General features: G+C 38.7%; 1 protein-coding gene across 3 annotated transcripts in view; it reads left to right on the top strand.

Moving 5' to 3' along the window:
• fancl (FA complementation group L) overlaps positions 1-18,979 on the top strand; it is an 82,172-nt gene that overhangs the window by 57,141 nt on the left and 6,052 nt on the right. For all 3 annotated transcript variants that reach the window (XR_011355772.1, XM_069931504.1, XM_069931505.1), the window contains exons 8-9: positions 7,544-7,640; positions 12,846-12,914. Coding sequence is in view for 2 of the 3 variants with exons in the window: in XM_069931504.1 (XP_069787605.1) it covers positions 7,544-7,640; positions 12,846-12,914 (166 nt within the window). In the remaining variant the exon portion in view is untranslated. The remainder of the gene's footprint in view (positions 1-7,543; positions 7,641-12,845; positions 12,915-18,979) is intronic.

Here is an 18,979-nt window from a genome sequence, read left to right as displayed (position 1 = left end):
GCTTTCACAAAAGTACGTGCATAGGCTTTACTCAACTCTTGGGTAGCGTGTTTTGGGGTCTTTGAACACCTTGCATCAGATGTGGGGCCTCAATTTACTTCCAATCTGTGGTCCACCTTAGCCCATCCCCTGGGGGCCGAACTGCACCACACCATGGCATATCACCCACAGGCCAACAGGTGGGTGGAGAATTTCCACAGACACCTTAAGGAAGCCTTAATGCCACGGCTTTACCGGACCTCGGGCCGACGAATTCCCTTTGGTCCTGTTAGGCATCCGCACCGCACCAAAGGAGGACCTCGCGGCATCCTCTGCCGAGTTAGTCTATGGTTGCATCCCAAGTTATACAGGGTGAATTTGTGATGGCCCCCGAGGACTTGCAGGAGCCCCCAGCGACAACATTGTCCCGACCATGCAAGCGCCTCGGCACCCTGGCCCCTGCTAAACCTAGACCCCACAGCCAACCCTGCACTTACGTCCCAAAGAATTTTACTGACTGTAAATACATGTTTGTATGGCTCACCGGCCACCTCTGCAACGGACTTACGAGGGGCCATACTGTGTCCTCAGACACAACAGCTCTACCTGTGTTTTGGACATTGGCGGCAGGGAAGAGACTTTCACACTCGACGGAATGAAACTGGCCTACTTGGTCTTTGGCCAGCCATCACTCACCTGACCCCACAACGCAGGGGTTGGCCTCCTAAAAACAGTGCCCTAATTGCCGGTGATGGGTGGGGGAGGGGGGGTTGTTTAGCGGCTCATGGCCCGTGCCTTGGGCTGACACATGAAATGGCCGTCGTATGCGGCGACCGACAAAGCATCGTGTGGGCTGAAATACCTGTTTCCATAGGCTGCTGGCAGGACAGTGAAATTGGCTAACTACAGCCTGTGGATCATAGGAGCCCATTCGGGGCCCGGGCATCTGAGATAACCAATTGGCAGCCGACCCGCTCAAGCCACGCCCCAGTGGTGACGCAGCTGAACTGACTAAAAGGCAGAGCTGTCGCTGAATAAACTCAGTGTCAAATACGTTCTACTGGTGTGTGTCTCTTCTGCAGATTCAAGCTGCAGCCTGAGGGCTATAACCAAGAGCTATAACCTAGCTGTAGCAACCTTGCTACACTCTAAAGATTACAGGGGCATTCAAGTTGCTATAAATGAATATAAACAATTTAATGTAGCCTACAATTTACCTGTTATTAATGAATTTACCTGTTCCAATACAGACACTGTCAAGGCAGAGTTGATGCTGTGCTCCAAGAGAAATTTGCCATAATTGCAGCAGAGAATATCTAGCTGGAAATATCACCCACCAGAAATGCCAGTTGTGTTTATGATATACCTGTTTTTAAAGCAATCCATTGCAGAGGAGAAGACCACTCAAACTGAATGTTGATCCTTCATTCAGTCCATATTCTGTGTATTTGGTCATTCAATGAAAATGGGAATGATGTTGCATCAAATAAAATCAATTCAAACATCTAATTACATGCAGTTAAATGTCCAGTAAGAATTCAAATATTTTTCTTTGGCATTTTTTATACTTTTATTTACCTGTTTATTCTGAAAAATAGTATGATGATAACATGAATCCCTTTTTGATCAATGAGCCAAGAATGCTTGTAGCAAGGATGCCAGGAATTTATACTTTGGAGCAGTTCACTTTCTTGTTTATTCATAGCAACTAGTGACCCTGTAATCTTTATAGCACTGACTGCAAAGTGCTCATTGATGCAGTCTCGCTGAGCATGATTTTCAGCACTTGTTAATACCAGGCCATTTGATTCTTTGAAAAATCAGTGATGATCTTGATTTGAAAAGTGCACTATAACTTGCTCTGCAGTGAGCAGTACTATTTCTGGAATTCAGTCAATTATTGCTGTTTGGCCATGTACTTTATCCAATCAAATATTTTATGTTAACCTTTTATCTGCCTCTTGGTTGCAAGTTTATATCTTGCTTATTGGTTAAATTGGCCACAATCAAGCAGTTAAAGTATTGTTAACACAAACTGTGTCGTTTGAATGCTATATACTAGTGATGTGTGCACAGGGAGACGTGTTTCCTGCTGTGAATATGCTGAAGGGATATATATCTGAGAGTAATGCAACCTGCAACTTGCTTGTTATTAATGAAGACCGAAAAACACATTTGAACTTGGTGTAGCTGGTGGATGGTAGTGATTTACATAGAACAGTACAGCACAAGTTCAGTCCATTCATCCCTTATCTGCACCAAAACATGATGCCCAAATCAAACTAAAAATCTCCTGCTTGCTCCTAATAGATATCCTTCCATTCCCTTCATATTTGTGTGTCTATCTAGAAGCCTGCTTCCACCACTACAAATGTTCTAGGCTCCTGCTCTCTGTGTAAAATTTTTGCTTCACACATCTCCTTTAAACTTCCTCTCCCTCCCATTAAACACATACCCACTAGTGTGTGACGCTTTTACTCTAGGGAAAAGATTCTGACTGTCCACCCGATCAATACCTTTCATGATTTGATACGTCTGTACGTCTCCTCTCTGCCTCCTGTACTCCGGAGAAAACAACCCACGATTGTCTGATCGCTTCCCATAACTTATAGTCTCTAAACCAGGCAACATACTTGTAATTGCCTTCTGTATCTTTTCCAAAGCTTCCAAATCCTTCTTGTAATGAGGCATCCAGATAATTCTAAATGGAGCCTAACCTAAGTTTTCTACACCTGCAACATGATCTCCTTACTTTTATATTCAATTTCCTGGCCACTGAAGCCATAATTCAATGGTGGAGAGACTTAATTGGCTGAATAGCCTATTTTTTCTCCTGGTCATGGTCTTATGGGTCCCATCATTAATCCCTGAGGAACACCACTGGTCACAGGCCTCCAGCCCAAATCAGCCTTCTACCACTACTCTCTGTCATCTCTGGGCCAACTACTGTTGCATCCAAACAATCAATTCACCATGGATCCCATGCATCTGTACCTTCTGGATTAACCTACCATGGGGACCTCGTCAAGTGCCTTACTACACCTCAAAGGTCAGGGTGCCTAATCCGACCATAAATTTCCAGATGTGCATAAATCCTATCCCTTGTATCCTTTCCAATGGTTTCCCAAATTTACTGTCCTATAATTTCTGGGATTATCCTTTTTTCTTGAACAAAAGTACATTAGCCACTCTCTAGTCCTCTGGGACCCCAGTTGTCACTCTTGAGGATGTCAACATATTTTTCCAGGCCCAACAATTGCTTGCTTTTTTCAATAACCATGGATACATCCCATCAGACCCAGGTGATGTCTACCTTAATACTCCTCAAAAGATCCAACAGCACCTTTTTCTTGTTTTAATCCTCTAACACCTGAGCATTCTCCACATTATGTTCCCTATGACTCTTCATGTCCTCCTTGGTAATTTTATGATGCAATGTACTCATTTAGTACCTCGCCTGCTTTCTCTGAGTCGAAATCCTTTCCTTTATTTTTGAGTGTCTATCTTCTCATTAGTCATCATCTTGTCTTTAATGTAAGTATAAAATGCCTTGGGATTTTCTTTAATCCTGCTCACCAAGGACATCTTCCCCCTTATTTTTTTTTCTTTCTCAATGTTTGAGCTCTTTCCTCCAATCTCTTTTTATCCCTCTAGTGCCCCTCCATTTTCTTCTCGTCAAAGTTCATGACCCTTCTTCATATTTGTCTTTCCTTCACACTGGAATTTATCGGTCCTGGATTCTAGTTGATCCTTAAGCAAATGTCACATGTCAGTTGTGGATTTGCTGATCCCAGTTTACTCCCCCAAGCTCATGTCTAATCATGGTATAATATGCCCTCCCCCAATTTAATACTTTTCTACAAGGCCCAAACTTATCTTTATCCATAATAACTTGAAAGTTAGGGAAAGTGATGACCTGGGTAGGCTCATTTATCATAACAAAGTTTAGTATGACCCCCTTCCTGGTTGGCTATTTACATGTTGTTTCAATAAACCCTCCTGGTCAAACTAAACAAATTCTGCTCCATCTAAGTTTCTGGAACTAAGGATGTCCCCATCAATTAAAGTTTCCCACTAAGACAACCCTCTGGCTTTTGCAACTTTCCATAATCTGTCCACTTATCCTCCACCTCCTGGTGGCTATTTGGAGGTCTACAGTATAGCTCTATCAGAGAGATTGTACCTTTCTTATTTCTGACCTCATCCCACATTGCCACAACATTTGAGCCCACCTTTATGTCCTTTTTGAGTGCAACTGTGACACTCCCTGATTAACAATGCTACATCCATTTAAATAAGAAGCAACGGAATGTGGTTATCATTTGGGTGCTAAGTAATGACAATTTCTCCTGCAGATGTAATTTAAAAACTGACCAAGTTTCCAAGGTTTTTCCTTTAATTTATTATCAATAAAATACTGGCAGAGGAGATATGATGCTGGCTGATGAATACGTGTACCAGAGTTCACAGTTAAAATGTAACTGCTGGCTAGACCAAAGTGGTGGTGGTATTATGTCATGTTTACACTGTCCCAGTAAACAGAAAATAAACTGCATATTAAAAGCATTGATACTTTCTGTTCCAGGTAAACATTCTCTTCTATAAGAAATAGAACACCAAACAATTCAACTGAAAATTTCTAATTCCCTTAATAGTTGCTTTGAAATTTCTTCAAAACACAATTAACTCTGGACCAGTGGGAGCACTGCATTATTTTTCAGCAGAACTGAGACAAGATGCATTTCCCTTTGCTGTTTCATAAATGAAATTGTACATTTTGTTGCTGCCATCCATAACATGAGGTAAAACAGCATTTCAGCAAGTCCCTGACAATTGCATTGAAAACCAAAAGTATCCAATATGAAATAAATGTCACACTTCAATATTTAAAAACCAGGAGAGTTACTCGCCTGAGGTTTGCCCAAGAGAGGAATGTGACTACTTCCAGAGTTTCTCTTTGGCTTGGCTTCGCGGACGAAGGAGGGGGTAAAAAGTCCACGTCAGCTGCAGGCTCGTTTGTGGCTGACAAGTCCGATGCGGGACAGGCAGACACGATTGCAGCGGTTGCAGGGGAAAATTGGTTGGTTGGGGTTGGGTGTTGGGTTTTTCCTCCTTTGCCTTTTGTCAGTGAGGTGGGCTCTGCGGTCTTCTTCAAAGGAGGTTGCTGCCCGCCAAACTGTGAGGCGCCAAGATGCACGGTTTGAGGCGTTATCAGAGTTTCTAGTATTTTAACTATTGTACATTGATATTTTCTAAAATGCTGTATTTTTTTTTGAAAACCCATTAATGTGAGACCAATGTAGGAATATCAGAATAGGAGATGACTATATGACCTCTGACCAATGAAGTTATGATCTCTACTTTTATTCTGCTGTCTCTGGATTTAAATTAACACTAAATCTATTGATTTTAATGCTGAAATTATTGACTGTCTTGCAGCGAGTGGTGTGAACAAAGCATAACATAAGTTGTCTGAGAGCTGAACCAACGGAATTGTTTCATGGAACCTTTGCAAGAGTTTAAATAAATATAGTTGTGCTATTGCCATATCCTGACCCTGGAAATCATGTGCCTCCCAGAGTCCTTTGCGCCCCCATCCATCAGGAACTCTCAATCCTGCGTGAGTCCGCAACTACGGATGCCAGTTTGATAATGGAATGGTGTGGTTTGCCACAGTCTCACCCTTTGCGATGAGTCCTAAATTTTCACTATCCTTGCTTAAAAGGATGTAACTGAGATCTTACTCTGGTTTTAAACATGCAGTCTTGGCAGATTTGACTATGAAAATAGTTTAACAATCCTCTTGAAACATGTTTTTCTTTTTAAAGACTTTGGCTACATTGCCTCTTAACTTTTTTTATGCAAAGTTATATAGGCCAACCTTTTTCAACTATTTTCCTAATTAAATTCATTAAAGCCCAATATGCTCCAAATGTGGCCATGTTGGCAAATCAAAATGTGGTGCTCCAGCTCTCAGGCTGGTACAACTGAATCGCCATTTCCTGCGCAGCGCTCCATTTTCCAATCCCTTTTCGGGGGTGAAAGGGGAATGGAAATATTGAATTGTTATTTTTACTTTTTGTACTTCCTTAGCTTTCATTGATATGATGGGCACCCACATTGTTTTGGTCCTCCACAGTTGCTTTCGATCTGTCTTGCATTCAAAATTGGCAACTTCAAATTTATCCATGTTGAATGCTATCTGACTCCAGATTTCACTACACATTTTTTTGTATCTCTCTTTGCAATTTCCTGTTTCTATATCTACACAGTTCCTTTTGCCTTTATAAAATGTTCTTGTCAGCTCATTCTCAGCAAAATGATATTACATTTATTACATTGATAATTTTCATAACTACTACATTTAAAAAGCCAGGCTGTAATTTCTTTTTTTAAACTAAAGCAATAACATCTATAATTTTGTCAGTAGATTGGAGTATACGACTCAAGAAAGCTTTGTAATACCTGTACTGACTATGTTCTCATTGTTTCTTTCTATCTAGGTTAAAAACCATCTGATCCTGAAAAATTGTCTGTCTTAAGGCTTGTTATTTTCTCAATTTCATTTATTTTCTTTTTATTAACTCAGATCTAAATTCTAACAATTGACCTTGTGATAATTACTATTTGCAGAAGATTTCCGAGACCCTCAATATGTAGAATCCTTTGCTAACTTTACTCCTAGAAAGCCTGGATTTCATTTTTTTCATCAGAACTCTGACCAATGATCAAATGTTCCTGGCAAATTCTTACTATTTCTCTCCTTGCTGAGGCACTGACCGCTTTGACTTTGTGCTGCACTGATTATAATATTGGCTAACTCAGAACTTAAATAAGTTTAACCGGAGAACTTGCTGGCCGATTTGACTAGTTACTAGGTTATGTATGAGTGCAAATTTCTTAAACTGTAATTATTTTACTACCTTCAGTGAGGAAAGTTTAGTCATTAATGAACAACTATCCTGACAGAGTATGTTTATAGATTTTGTATGGCTCCCATCAAATGAACCATGTTGATGAATTCCCTTCTTAGAAATTGTACAGAGTGATAATGCTGCAAAAGCTGGAATTTGGGGACACTGTATGAACCAATAATCAGTTTTGACGAAAATGTTCATAGTTTGCAGGTCAAAAGCTTTAATGAGAAGGAGCAGATTAAAAATGAATAATTTTATGATCTGAAACAAAAAACATCCTGCCTGGCCTAATGCAGCACAAAACTGGAAAAATTGATCAAAGGACTGACAGGATGTTTTATGTATGCATAAGTAAAGCCTGGCAGGAACCTGCTGTGTGTGCCAAAGGTACCTATGATGGAAAACTGAAACATGGTGCTCACTGACCACAGCGTGAGCCTTGACACGGATCGTAAATAATTTTCTGATAGATGATCGCATTAAGCAGCAGCCTGGTGTATTAACAGCAGTAAATCTGTGACAGGAGAAATGCTTGGCACTCAAGACCTTGTCTTTTTGATATTAGTTTCAGATTAATAGGAGTAAAGCAAACACATCAAATTGCTAGTAGACTTTGATTTCATAAACCTTTCATATTTTTCTCTCAGGTTAGCTTATATGGATACAGAGTTCAGAACCATTAAGCTGAAGGCTGAGGATTCTGCAGGTCGAGAGCATATGATCACAGTTAAATTAAAATCAAAGGTGAGGAACTGGTAATGGAGTTAAAGATATAGTGTTGGGGTTTCAGCAATTTAGTAATTTTTTTTTAAAGGAACTGGTATTGGAAAGAGGAAGATGTATTTATTTACCATGGCGAAGAAAGAGCTGGATGTTATTTGATCTTGCATGTGCATCCAACTTGAGGTTGGAGGTTATAGACTTGTGGGAAAAACATGACTCTTTCAAAGTTGCATTCCTGTTTTTTTTATTCCATTGGGAAACAGTAACTGCTCAGAGTAAATTCAGTCAATCTTGATTATTTGATGCTTGCTTTAACACAAGCATATTTGGCCTCACAATTATTCAGTCATCTTATTAGGACAAGTCAAATGGTTTCCTCATGACTCAACAAGATCATGTAATTGGAGACAATACCATACAAAGCAACATCCTATATTTGTTCCCTCTTTGGGTTGAATTCCATAGGCTGAGCCAGGAATTAGTACGGGCACAAATTTACACTCAGCATGGGTTTGTAAATGCAATTGGAGCTGAAAATGTGCCTTTATTTAATCGTGGGGTGTGAGGTTGATTGCTGATCCCAGCATTTATTCTTCATCACTAAATGCTCCTAAAGTCCCACATAAGAGTTACCATAGTGGGTCTAGAATCACATATTAGCTGTTTTCTTTCGCAGAAATTTCATCGGTGAGCCAGATGGGGTTATGCAATAATCCAGTACGTTTGTAGTTATAATGACTGAGAACACCATGAAATTTCATTTTTTAATTTAAACAAAATATATGATTAAAAATGTGTTTAGGAATTTGCCTTTGGATTAATGAACCAGCAACTTCTGTACCCACTGTAGACTTTAGTGAAATAGCTTGCAAGTAATAACTGGTCCCTTTGCCACAAAAAAATGTCCATTGAAAAGAATTAGTAATTTGAGAAGGATAGGAGTGAAAATTTTGAGTTGCTTCCAAAAGGTATCTTCAGGGCCTAAATTTAATGATACAACCCCACAATTATGTCAGCTTTTAACAGTTACTTAATTTCTTTAGAAAAACGTTTGAAAGAAAAATCTCTGTGGAGGCTAGCATTTTATTAACAACTCTCATGGTTCAATGTTCTCCAGTGCTATTCATTGAATCACTCTTGAACTGGGTCTAGTGACCTTTGAAGTGAGTGCAAATCAGAGACACCATGTCTTTGTTTAAGGACTGGCTATTTCCTTGCATTTCTGCAACATTTCATTATTAATTGGAGTACAATGATTTTTATGTACCCAAGCCACCATAACTGGTAAAGATGGAATGATCAGTTTGTAATCCAACCATTCAACTGATACGTTATTAACAAAAATGGTACATTTATTATTCACTTGAGAATTTGCTTTTATTTTTAAGATCAGAAAACTTTATTTTGGGGAATTAGGTTTTTTTGATTGCCTTTTGATCCTTTAGGGCAAAAAAAAACATGGGAACCTCACTACCTGGAAGCTGACCTCCAAGCCACATCCTCTCCTGCCTTGGGAAAATCCCCGTCCCTTCCTCATTGCTGAACCATGATCCTAGACCTTCATCCCTATCAGCATTGTGGGAATATCCACACCTCAAGGACTGGATTGTTCCAAGAAGACAGCAACATCACCTCTTCAACGATACTTAGGGATGGATAATTAATGCTGGCTCAATCTGTGAAGCAGCCTACATGCCCTTGAATGAAGTGTCAATAAACACTATTGTGGAGATGGAATACATCACCCACTAAGTGCCTTGACTGAATTGTATACAGTCCTTTTCCAATGGAACTAGGTCATTGGTACCATAGATCATTACAACATAAAAACAGGCCCATTCAACCCTTCTAGTCTATGCTGAACCATTTTTTTGCCTAGTCCCACTGACCCGCACCAATTCCATAGCCCTCTATACCTCTCCCATCTATTTATCTGTCCATATTCTTCTTAAATGTTAAAATTGAGCCTGCATCCACCGCCTCATTTGTTCCACACTCCCCCATCCTCTGTGTGAAGACATTCCCACTCATGTTTCCCCTAAGCTTTTCCCCTTTCACTCTTAACCCATGTCCTCTGGTTTGTATCTCACCTACCCTCAGTGGAAAAAGTCTTATCTACATTTACTCTGTCTATCCCCTTCATAATTTTAAATACCTCTATCAAATTTCCCTTCATTCTTCTCCACTTCAAAAAATAAATTCCTAACCTGTTTAACTTTTCCCTGCACCTCAGCTCCTGAAGCCGGAGCAACATCTGAGCAAATTTTCTCTGCACTCTTTCCATCTTATTGATATATTTCCTGTAGTTAGGTGACCAATACTGCACATGATACTCCAAATTTGGCCTCACCAATAACATTCCAGCTCTGATATTCACTATTTTGATTTATGAAGGCCAGTATGTCAAAAGCTCTCTGTATAATGTTATTCACCTGTGACACCACTTTCAGGGAATTATGTATCTGTATTCCCAGATCCTTTTGTTCTTCTACATTCTTCAATGCCTTACCATTTACTTTATATGTCCTTTCTTGGTTTGCCTTTGAAAATGCAATATCGCACACTTGTCTAAATTTCCATCTGCCATTTTTCATCCCATTTATTCAGCTGGTCCAGATCCCTCTGCAAGCTTTGAAAACCACCTTCACTGTCCACAACACTTCTAGGCTTAGTGTCATCTGAAAACTTGTGATCCCATTTAACACATTATCATCCAGATCATTGATATAGATGACAAACAACAATGGTCCCAGTCCTGATCCCTGAGGCACACCTCTAGTCATAGGCTTCCAATCTGAGAAATAATGTCTGGCTTCTCACTTCCAGCCATTGTTAAATCCAGTTCACTACTTCACCATGAATACCTAGCATCTGAACCTTCATGACTAACCTCCCATGTGGGACCTTGTCAAAGGCCTTATTAAAGTTCATTATTTCAACCTTTATAATCACGAGTACATGGAGTCAGTTGTTTTGACTTGTTAATGAAAGTCCATTTCCATAGCATTGTTTTCCATTGTTTAATTTCACTTTAAACAGCAAACTATAATTTAAAAACAATTAATAAATTGACGATAAGATATTAATACATTCAAAGATACACGATCAAAGAAATTGGCTGTTCTAACTCCATGTCCTGGCACAAAAGCATATTGAAAACACAGCTTTTTGGTCTTGATAAGGAAGCTGTAACTATAGAAACACTCAAAGGAATGACAACAATGTCTGTAGCAAACAGCAAAAAGCTTCTAGCTGTTTGAACTAGCAAAAATATGTTAATGAGTGATTGTAGACCCTTATAACCACGTAGACAACATCCACAGCCTTCATCAACTTTCCTGGTAACCATCGCGAAAAACTAAAAAATATTAGTTAAATTCGACCGACTATGCACAAAGCCATATTGACCATCCTTTTTCAGTTCTTGGCTATCCAAATAATTGTATATCCAATCTCTTAGAACACATTCTAATAATTTACCTACTACTGACGTCATGCTCTCCAGTCTATAATTTCCAGGCTTACTTTTGGAGCCTCTTTTTAAAAAAAGGAACAACATGAGCTACCCTCCAATCCTCCAGCATCTCACCGGCTAAGGACTTTAAAAAATATTTCCATCAGAGCCCCTGCAGTTCTACACTAGCCTCCCTCAAGGTCCAAGGGAATATCTTGTCAGGCCCTGGGGATTTATCCATCATTTTTTTGCTTTAATACAGTAAGCACTTTTAATCTCTATAGGTTCCATGACCTTTGTTTGTTTTCCCTACTTCCTACAACTTAACTCTGAACACTGATGAAAAGCATTTATGATCTTTTCCCCTATCTCTGGCCCCATACAAAGCCAATCACTCTGATCTTTAAGGGGACCTATTTTGTCCCTTACTATCCTTTTGCTCTTAATATACCTGTAGAAACACTTAGGATTTTCCTTCATATTGTCTGCCAAAGCAATCTCATGTCTTCTTTTAGCCTTCCTGATTTCTTACGAGGTTTTTCTTTCATTGTTTATACTCCTCAAGTACCTCATTTGCTCCATGTTGCCTATATCGGCTCTCTCTTCTGACCAGATATACAATATCTCTCGAAAAACAAGGATCCCTATGCCTGTTAAACTTGACTTTAATCCTGAAAGGAACGTATAAACTGTATGCTCTCGAAGTTTCACCTTTAAAAGTCCTCCACTTATCTTGCACATTCTTGCTTAAAAACAACTTATCCCAATCCATACATTCTAGATCCTTTCTCATTTCCTCAAAATTGGCCTTTCTCCAATTTAGAATCTCAACCCGAGGCCCAGACCTCCACATTTTGTAAGAGGTGCATTCCCCTGCCTTGGCTGCCATTCCTACTGTTTATTTTATTAGAGGAAAAATATGATATCTCAAACCTGCTCTTACCTGTGCCTACCCGCTGAATCCTTTTGTTCTTCGAATAGGGTGTCCCTTTCGTACTTAACTCCTCTCTTACTTGAGCCAAAACTTTGTGATAAATTTAGGATTATTTTGCCCTTAAGTCATTGAGACAAATTTGTTGACCTCCAGCTCTGCCATGGTTGCTTATCTCAACATAGCCAGAATTAAATTTAAAATTTCATTCCAACTACTGAACATTGGAAAGCCTTTTTTAAACTAAAAAATAATCTCCAATACATTATAGTGCATTTTAAATGTTATTAAATTGTTCATGAATTGTATTTTTATTCTTACTAATTTTGCTTTGGAAAATGGAATCGTGGCACGGAAAGATCAGTCTGTGAAATATGACCAAACTAAAATGAGAATCCAGCATTTGGGGGGAAAAATGTATATGTGAGTGTATCTGTATCAACATCTCAACAGTTAATTATCGGTCATACACCACAAAAACGGGCCCTTCAGCACAGCATGTCCATGCCAATCAGCAGGTTTCTGTGTTTTCAAAGTCTGTTTTACAGCACTCAGCCTGTAGTTTTTGATGTCGCAGTAATTCAAGTACTTATTTAGATATTTCTTCAGTCTGGCAATGTGTTCACTCACCCCCTGGTGAAAATCTCTTCTAAGTATTCTACCTAAGACTCTACTGCAATGCTATTTTAAGATTTCCTTAAATAAGCTTGTTCCTAGGAATTGATGTGGTAAAGGTCTGTAAACAAATCAATAGATTAGAGTTTTTCATTTTTGTGACACATTGAAGTCAGAATTTAGCAGACTTGTCCTTTTTTTTTAAATCTTTTGTATCCATTTTCAGTATCCAGCTGAACCACCTGATTGTGCCACAGATTTTCCAGTTCCATTTCTGCTTTCATGGACTCATGAGGTATTGGTCAAATTTTGCAATTATTTTACTTTTGTTAATTTGCCATTTCCTTGTAGTATATCCCTTGATAAAACTGGTTTTACTGTAACTGAATCTGCTTTTGAGATGAACTTCATTCTTAAGAAAACATCAAATTGACCCCCTGTAATTTATTGGGTTATCTATTCTTGGTTATATTGTAAAGATGTGTGAGGTTCCTACTCTTAACTAGGAGCTTGAAGAAGCAAGTTGGCCAGAGTTCCTACTGCTGATCCCCATGCAAATATACTGTATACATCCTGATTAAACCAGATAAAAGAGAGTACTGAATTTGTTTATGATGTGGCAAATAAGGTTATTTGTCACAAAAGGAAATTAAGAGGGGAGAAAAGTCTACATCATTGAGCATCCTTAATATCAAATAAAGAATAGATATTTGAACATTCATTTCTTCCTTGCTAGGTAGGATCGTCATTTTTCAGCTGTCTCAATAATTATTGATTCAGTTATTCAGTAATAACTAATTAGGATTTTTAACTGTGGTAGTTAGTTGAATGTACTGATTATCCAAAATCCTATTATCTAAATTTGTTGGACCGGAAGTAACAACTCTTTGGCTCTGAAAATTTTTTCAAATAATTGAGGATTTCAGAAAAATCAGAAATCCTCATTTACCAAAAAAATTTAAGAGGTGAATGATGTCATTTCAGCTTCAAAATGTTTTTGGTAATTGAGCAAATCTGAAACAATCAAATCCTCAGTTACCCAAATTTTTTTCGGAGCCAAAACTGACATCACAGGTTGAAAAAATTTTGGAAAAACCTCTTGAGTAGAATTTTGAGTTTTTGGTGTTAGATTTATCTTATTTTGTTTAGGTAGCTTTTTTTTTGGTAAGAATTAAAACATTATTTCATGCATTAAAAACCTTCCCTTGTTGTTTGTTGATTTTGTTAACACTGTTACAGACTATTTGCTGTTGCTACTGGGCTGTTTTTTTTTAAATTATCAGTTATCCGAAAATATCGTTTATCCGAAATAGACCCAGTCCTGACCATTTTGGATAATCAGAGTTGCACTGTACTTGATTTGAATATAAATGTAATTCCTTGGTTCCACTTCAATATATGATTGAAATTATAGATTGGCACTTGTTGGGAAAGTGAAAATAACTTGATTATTTTAGCTCAAGGGTGAATTTGCAGAGCAGACTCAATGGACCAAATTCACCAGTCAAATGAAATGTATTTATTATCTGTGGAAAGTTTCATCTGAATCAAACACTTGATTATTTTGTTCCTGCTGTTAACTTCAGATATATCTACTGGAAAATTTTATTTAGTTTAACTTCTTATCATCAGTACTCATCTTTCCTAGTGTGTTCTTAATTGTTTCATTATCTTTTTTTCTAATAATACCTAACAAATGACACACTATTGAGTTTATTCAGAAAGCTAATCCAGTCTTCTTTGTTATCCTCACACACAGTTGAAGAACAAACTGACTGAAAAGATTTAAAATCCTATTGTCCTTCAGGTTGTCTTCTGAAACTCTTTTGAAGTAACATTTCTTATGTGGACAATTTAGAGAATTACCTGTCAAGCTTCTTGCATTAAAATAGTTTATCAGCTCTTTCCAGCTCCCTATCTTGTGCTTACCCAATGAACTTGGCTGCTTTCACTTCTCTCTTTGCCTCAACGTTCTCAGCTGTACGCTGTTTTTTGTTTATTGGAATCATGGTCAACGACTGAGATGGCAGAATGAAGGGAATGGAGTCGACACATTCAAATGATCAACTTGGAGATCATGTTCAGGCTGAATGGAAGGGTGGCATAATGTTTACTTAACCTGTGCTTATAAACACCACTCCCATCCCACGAGGTAGAGAATATCACTTGTAAGTGATTCTTCACAATTGGCACCCAACAGCATATTCTGTTTTGTTGCCAACATAACGTTTAACATTACTAACCAGTGCATACTTTTCTGTATGTGGTAGTAACAAAATACAATTACATTTACAATAACAAAAATAGTAATTCAGGTCAGTTTACAAAACAAAACATGGTCCAAGAAATTTGGAATCAAAACATTTCTTCATGCGAAAGTCATTCTTTTTCTCCTCACTCTCAACCTAATTGCTCAACTGCTCTACTTTGCCCATCACCAAATGACACTCTGCCCCTCCCCCCCATCTGACCTTTACAGGTTTGATAAGATCACCCTCTGAATACCCAAGCTGTGATACATAGGCTGGATATGATGATAAAAACACAATGCTGGAGAAACTCAGCAGGTCAAGCAGTGTCCTTGTATAGCAAAGGTAAAAATACATAACCAACATTTTGGGCTTGTGCTCTTCATCAAGGTGTGGGAAAATGTCGTTAGGCATCCAAACAAAAGAATGGGGGGGGGGGGTAGTTGCAAGACAGGAGTGATAGATGGAGAAGAGAGGGGACAACAGAGATAACAGGGAGGAGGAATGGCTAGGTGAAGGGAGGGGGAAGAGGGGAGCAGGTTAGCAGAAACCAGAAAAGTTGATATTAATGCCATCTGGCTGGAGAGGGCCCAGATGGAAAATAAGGTGGTGGTCCAACTTGCAGGTGGTCTTGCTGGGACAGTGCATAAGGCCACCATTTCAGTTCTGTGTCACACTCTTACACTCATATGTCCGACCATGGTCGTTTCCTCTTCCTCGTTGTAGAGAGTGGCACATCCACTGTATTTTGGAGCATTCTGACATGGAAATTTGAGGAGTGGTCAGGCTCCACTGTGCCCTTCCACTGAAAGAAAATATATTTCCTGTTGAATCGAAGACCTCTGCCTGGTCCATTGACAAAGACTCCATTGTAAGCTAAGGTGGTGGATTCTCCAAATGCAGTACTAGTGAAGATATTCCCATTAACATTCAGTCAGGAACATCTTCAGTTTCCTGTTACATTCTAGATAGCATCTTGGTATGCTTCAGTGTGACAGCAGGTATTTCTCTGTATAAATGCATCATATGCATCAATGGCTGTGATATGACTTCAAAGAGTTGTGTGCAATGAATTTACCATAAATTTAACACTTTGACCATCATGCATCAGATAAAAATCATACAGTATACAATAGAATTAATAGGCACCTTTTGCTTTTCAATTATTTAAAAAATTTGTACATGTACTTAGGGACCAATTAATTGTAACCAATAACTACAGAATATGCATTTTGTAATAATTTTCTCTAGTTTTTTGTAATGATTGAAGTACTATTTTAACATAATTAAAGCAAAGCTTTCACATTGATAAAATTATAGCTTGACATTTTTACATGGCATTTGTATTGAAATGTATAATTTTCCTATTGGTCTGTCTTCTTGCTGGGTTGATAGCGTTTTGATGTATTTCTCTGTTACTGTGACGAAAGGCCTGCTGCTGCTGCTCTGACATATTCATTCAGATGAATGATTATAACTGGTGCAATGTCAAGCAGATGATGGCAGGTCTTTGCACATCAAGCCAAAGCCTGATAGCCAGTGCAGGTGTTTCACAGCATGATCAGATAAAGCCGATGGTTTGAAGCTGAGATGGCATATCGTGACAAGTGAGGAATGAGCATCAAGGGCAAAGTGGCCTATGCTCATGTGTAACTGCAATCTCACTGGACAACTTTATCTGGTGACAGAGTTGTTAACCTATTGTCTTCAAATGAACAAAAAAAAATGATCTCAGTCCATATGGTTTTCTTAAGAAAAATAACCTGAAGCCAAGGAGTTAACTTCTTGCAGGCTAATCTTTGACTGTACCCATGGTAACATTTTCATTAATTATGAAACTGATTTTCCTGATGATCAGTAGAACCACATAGCTTTCCTTATTGTGCTGCAGGCCTTTAAAGTAGTGAGGTCAGGCTTTTAGCTCTTACAGATTTTTGAGTTGTATGATTGTCTAAGTCATGTTTGATGATTGTATGTTTTGTAAAAAATGTACTTTGTTCTCATGCACCAGATCGATAGCTGGAAATACTAATGATTTTTCAGTCTCATGTTTGAAGTCACAAATGTAATACAAAAGGACGAACTAGCTGATAGTGAGCATGAATGAGTGTAGTGTGATACGCTTCCTATGGAAGCTGAACTGCTCTGGTTGATGAATTATCGTACACCTGGCTGTTTTAGGGCCTTGGAGTTAAGAATGAAAGTAAAAATATCTGTGAGGTCAAAATCAAATTTAAAATGTATATATTATACAGGACACAGTTGGTTATTTTTCTGTTCGCAGTAAAAGAAGGAAATCTTAAGGACTGAAAATAAAACACTTTTGGTTAGTGGCAGCATTTAAGCACTTTGGATGAAAGTATCGATCGAAACAATGCTAAAGTTACTGATGATCAATTTGAAAAGGTTATTATTAAAGTGTACAGGAGAAATAAAACCCTTGGTACTTGTCCAGTGACAACTTTTTGATGATGTTTATCGAGCTACATGAGTGGTGCTTGGCCCAATTGAGCTCTGCAAACTAAAGGAGACGACTATTTTCTTTGGATTTGTACAGCAGATGGAGGCACTTTACTGTAATAAAACTATAAATAAGCATTCAATAGAGGTTGCTGAGGCAGACTAAACCTTTCAGAATAGTTTACATTAAGGGACAAAAGCCTGAATGGATTGCAAAGGAAACAAATCTGCAGTCTGTCACCCAGACAAGATGGTGGTACTGGGCCAGACATTGCCAACTGTCTGCCATTAGAAGTACGGTAGAAAGAAACAAAGACTTCGAAGAAAGTGGGTTTCCCACAAAAGTGTGACAAGCAATTTGTGGTTTCCTTATGTTCAAAGGAAGATCTTAGAGTCTAGACTTGAACTGTTGTCTTACAATAATGTCTCCCATTTCACCTGCCATCTCTTGAATAGGTTTACACACCTGGAAGTCTCCATTCCTGCAGTCCCAGGTCAAATTATATCATTGAGATTGTATTACCCTTCTTCATTCTTCTACTCAAAATGAATCACTTCATTGAACATTACAGCTCAGAAACAAGCCCCTTTGACCCTTCTAGTCTGTGCCGAACTTTTTTTTTGCCTAGTTTCACTGACCTGCATGCAGTCCATAGCCTTTCATACCTCTCCTATCCAAATTCTTAAATGTTTAAAAATTGTGTCCTTATTCACAACTTCAGCTGGCAGCTCGTTCCACACTCCCACCACTCTGTGAAGAAGATACCCCTCATTTTCCCCCTAAACCTATGTCCTCTGGTTTGTATCTCACCTACCCTAGTTGAAAAAGCCTATCTACATTTACTATCTATCCCCCTCATTTAAGTACTTTTTTCAACTCTCCCCTCATTCTTCTGCACTCCAGGGAATAAGGTCCTAACCTTTTTAACCTTCCTCTGCAGTCCAGGCAACATCCCAGTAAATCTTCTCTGCACTCTTTCTCCCTTATTGATATCTTTCTTGTAGTTAGGTGACCAGAACTTCACACAATACTCCAAATTTTACTATAACATCCCAACTCACATTGATTTATAAAGGCCAGGATTCCAAAAGCTCTCTTTACAACCCTATCCATCTTTCGAATACATCTTCAGTATCCTACCATTTACTGGGTACATCCTACCTTGGTTTGTCCTTCCAAAATCCAACACCTCACACTTGTCTGAATTAAAATCCATCTGCCATTTTTCAGGTGGTCTAGATCCTTCTGCAAGCTTTGAAAACTTTATTCACTGTCCACCACACCTGTAACCTTAGTGTCATCTGCAAACTTGCTGATCCAATTTACCACATTATCATTCACATCATTGATATAGATGACAAACAACAATAATCCCAGCACCGATTCTCTGAGGCACACCACTCATCACAAGCCTCCAGTCTGAGAAGCAACTATCCATCACTACTCTCTGGCTTCTCCTGTTCAGCCATTTTCGAATCTAGTTCACTACTTCACCAAAAATACCTAGCGTCTGAAGCTTCCTGACTAACTTCCTATGTGGGACCTTGTCAAAGGCCTTACTAAAGTCCATGCAAACAACACCCACAGCTTTTCCTTCATTAACTTTCCTTGTAACCTCTTTGAAAAATGGTACAAGATTGGTTTAAAAAC

Source organism: Narcine bancroftii, chromosome 4 (genome assembly GCF_036971445.1).
Source record: "Narcine bancroftii isolate sNarBan1 chromosome 4, sNarBan1.hap1, whole genome shotgun sequence".
In the NCBI taxonomy this organism is placed as follows: domain Eukaryota; kingdom Metazoa; phylum Chordata; class Chondrichthyes; order Torpediniformes; family Narcinidae; genus Narcine; species Narcine bancroftii.
Note: the sequence above shows the minus strand (reverse complement) of the source record. Positions and strands in the feature narration are given on the sequence as shown.